This window comes from Nannospalax galili, unplaced genomic scaffold (genome assembly GCF_000622305.1).
Source record: "Nannospalax galili isolate Female #2095 unplaced genomic scaffold, S.galili_v1.0 scaffold2482, whole genome shotgun sequence".
Taxonomy (NCBI): Eukaryota; Metazoa; Chordata; class Mammalia; order Rodentia; family Spalacidae; genus Nannospalax; species Nannospalax galili.
In genome coordinates, this window is record NW_008347234.1 from 218226 (window position 1) to 221965 (window position 3740).

Sequence of the window (3740 nt, forward strand, 5' to 3'; positions counted from 1 at the left end):
ACAAATTAGGCTGCACTATGGTAAGAGATCTGTGAGATGAAAGACAGCTCCATAAATGGCAAGCTTCATTTTGGTTTTGCTATGATATTAAAATAGTGAAGGAAAGAATAAGTTTAAGAAAAGTAGACTATCCAAATGAAAATATGGATTTCATGTAAGAATTTGAGAAAGAGTAGCTTACAGGGAACTGCAACAATAACAATAGATGCATTCAGTAAGGAGACAGTACAGGCCAGCAGAGCCGAGATACACTCTGTGGTGTGGTATTGTTGCAGAAGGAAAGGCATCTCAGGAAGGAAAGCTCACTTACCTGAAGATAAAGCCCTGCATAACAGTCTCCTAATCAAAGCAACATAGAGACCACTCTTCCATCCCATCCTAACAATAACAGGAAAACTAGCACTCACTGTGCTTGTAGTCAGTGTTTTACTGTCTTTTATATTATTGTGTTTGATTTTCAGAATAATACTTTGAACTAAGATCTGATTACATGGTGAATTTTGCAGGTGGAAATATGTTCAGGAGAGGTCAGGACTATGGAATCCTTGAAGTGAATGAGGTGTATAAACCAAGCTCTGTGTGTGCTGTAGTTGATGCTCTACCTTCTGTCAGAATGGTATCTACAGGTTGAACTCACCCTCCTCCTCTGAGCTATCCCACCATATTCTTGTGTATGGAAATATGCTATGTTTGTGGTCTGGAAATCCATTGTTCCCTGAAGGGTTCTCAGCCTCACTAATAAAAGGATTTCAAAACAGACTCAGAAAGGTTAACTTGAGGTTAATTTTACTGGAGTTTGAGAGAAAAGCAGAAGGGCAGGTATGCAGGACATCTGAGAAGTTGTGGTGAGGAGGGAGATGGAAGAGGGGACAAGAAAAGGTTATGCTTTAAGGGTTTAGTTTCCAGGAGGGCTGGGATGTTCAGCAGTGGTGGTCAGAGAACAACTGTATCAGGGAACTGGAGGAAAGGATTCAGAAAAAGTGTGACAAAGACTGGCATTTCAGACAAGCGTGTTGAAGCTTTTGGCCAGATAAAGAGAAACAGATAAAGAAACAGGTAAAATGAAAGTAAAGGAACAGCATGCTTATTGCAAAGCCATAGTTCAGATGACACCCATTCTAGGCTCTGTGTCTCAGGGCAAAGATGGTATGAGACACACATGGTGAAGACTAGAAATGGAGACAGTTTATCACAGATGGGAAAGAGTGTCCAAGAATAGGACTGGGCTAGTGAGCTGAGCAAAAGCATTGGGCCTCAGGGTGCAGAGCCCTTTGGAGGACATTGGGTGTTACAGGGCACCCTCTTTCTCCTTTTGTTTGGCGTGGGCTTTCCTTGCATATGCTCAGTTCCTTACAAGAAGACTGGTGCAGAAGGGCTTCCAGTCTTCCTCAGGCTACTGGCTTCTTTTATATGTTAATCTTCAGGTTTCACTCTCCATTCTCTACTCTCTGACCAAGTATTGACTGGACAAAGATAAATACATAGAGGAAATATTTAAATTGCTTATATTTTTAGTTACATGTTAAGCATGTAGATGTGCTCGTTTTAAACAGGAGCTGGGAGGGGGGCAGGGGATATTAAAATACTGTCCAGAGCTTGTTCATTCATTTTGCATTCTGTACTGGTTGAAAGGATCATTTACTCATCAGTTTTGGTATGTGTGTTTATTTTATCACCAATGAAAGGGGAATATATATATAGTAATCAAGATTGCATTAACATTTAATCACTCTATTTGAAACCCATACAATGCTGAGTTCCCAGCAAGGCGGACCTGTAATTATATTTGAAGTTGTTTTCAAGTTAATTCAGATTCAGTTTAGACTCTGAAACTTGGAAAGTCTCTTAGCATGGAGGAAATGTTTTTACGAACCCAAAGCAGAGATTGGTGATATTTACTCAACTAACATGAATAAATTCTCCAATTCTTGTGCTTCATGATTTTCATGAAAGCAATAAACACCAAATTCATAATAGTGTTGAGAGGACATGGGAATACAAGCACATCTAAAGTGTCTAGAGTCATCCTTGGAAAATGAGCAACATAGAATTATGATCGGTCATTGAGAAACCCTTTGGCAGATTCATCCATACAAATCATTTCTAACAAGTTATTCAATAGACTACATCTCCTTTAGGGATTATAAATTTAAAAACTGGATAGGGGGTTCATTAATAATCTTCAGAATCAAACTGATGTAACCCTCTATATAAATAATACATCAATTGTGGATTGGAAGAAAGTGCATATTCTAGGTAGTCTCAAAGTACAAACAATAGCTCTACAAAAAATGTCTTTATGGGCTGGGCGTGGTGGCACACGGCTTTAATCCCTGTACTTGGGAGGCAGAGGCAGATGGATCTCTGAGTTCAAGGCCAGCCTGGTCTGCGTAGTGAGTTCCAGGACAGCTGAGGATACAGGGAGACCCTGTCTCAAAAAGACCAAAAAAAAGTCTTTACTTATATTTTTCAAATTTAATTCAGTTTCTTTACCACATTGTTCATCCACCTCTCCCCTGTTCCCATGCTACAGAGCAACTGGTGATTGCCATCAGATAATACTGATGGAGAACAGGACAGAAGTGACACAGTTCATCCTGCTGGGACTCACCAATGACCCAGGCCTGCAGGTTCCCCTCTTTATCTCCTTCCTCCTCATCTACACCATCAGCCTGGTTGGGAACCTGGGGATGACCCTGCTAATTCTCTTGGACTCTCGGCTCCACACACCCATGTACTTTTTCCTAGGTAACCTGTCTCTGGTAGATTTCTGTTACTCCTCAACTGTCACTCCCATAGTCATGGCTGGACTCCTAACAGGTGACACAGTCATTTCCTACAATGACTGTGTTGCTCAGATGTTCTTTTTTATAGTTTTTGCCACAGTGGAAAATTACCTTTTGGCCTCAATGGCCTATGATCGCTACGTAGCAGTGTGCAAGCCCCTGCACTATGTCACAACCATGACTACTAGTGTATGTGCATCTCTTATCATTGGTCCTTATGTCTGTGGTCTCCTGAATGCCTCCATTCACACTGTGGACACGTTCAGTCTCTCCTTCTGTAAGTCCAATGTGGTCCACCACTTTTTCTGTGATATTCCAGCAGTCATGGTTCTCTCTTGCTCTGATAGACGTGTTGCTGAGCTGGTTCTTGTTTATGTAGCTACCTTCAATCTCTTGTTTGCTCTCTTAGTTATCTTGATATCCTACATGTTCATTTTTATCACAATCTTAAAGATGCAGTCAGGTGCTGGTCATCGCAAGGCTATGTCCACCTGTGCCTCCCACCTCACGGCAGTCTCTATTTTCTTTGGGCCACCCATCTTCATGTACCTACAGCCCAGCTCCAGTCACTCCATGGACACTGACAAACTTGCATCTGTTTTCTACACCATGATTATCCCCATGCTAAACCCTTTGGTCTACAGCCTGAGGAACAATGATGTCAAGAACGCATTCACCAAAGTTTTGTTGGCGGCAAAATAATCTGTGGGATTTTGTTCTTAATGCTGTAGGATGAACAATACACGTATTTATTCCTTTCATATCTTTTATATAGACAAAGCCACATCCTTAGTCCCTCATGCAAATAAATTCCAAAACTGTGTCTCTTATTTCTGCAAGCTTATTGTATAGAAAATAAAAATATTATATTCAGGATCACAATACTGGGGTAAGAACAGCTATAATATTCTGATCTGTTTGACAAAACCCTTATGAATGATATTGATGTGATAT

At 40.7% G+C, this 3740-nt stretch overlaps 1 protein-coding gene across 1 annotated transcript; it reads left to right on the plus strand.

The window, feature by feature from the left end:
• The first annotated feature begins 2561 nt into the window (after nucleotides 1–2561).
• LOC103742684 (olfactory receptor 5B3-like) lies at nucleotides 2562–3488 on the plus strand. Its single transcript, XM_008843764.2, has one exon. The coding sequence runs from the start codon at nucleotides 2565–2567 to the stop codon at nucleotides 3486–3488; it is 924 nt and encodes a 307-aa protein (XP_008841986.1). The 5' UTR covers nucleotides 2562–2564.
• Nucleotides 3489–3740: the final 252 nt, after the last annotated feature.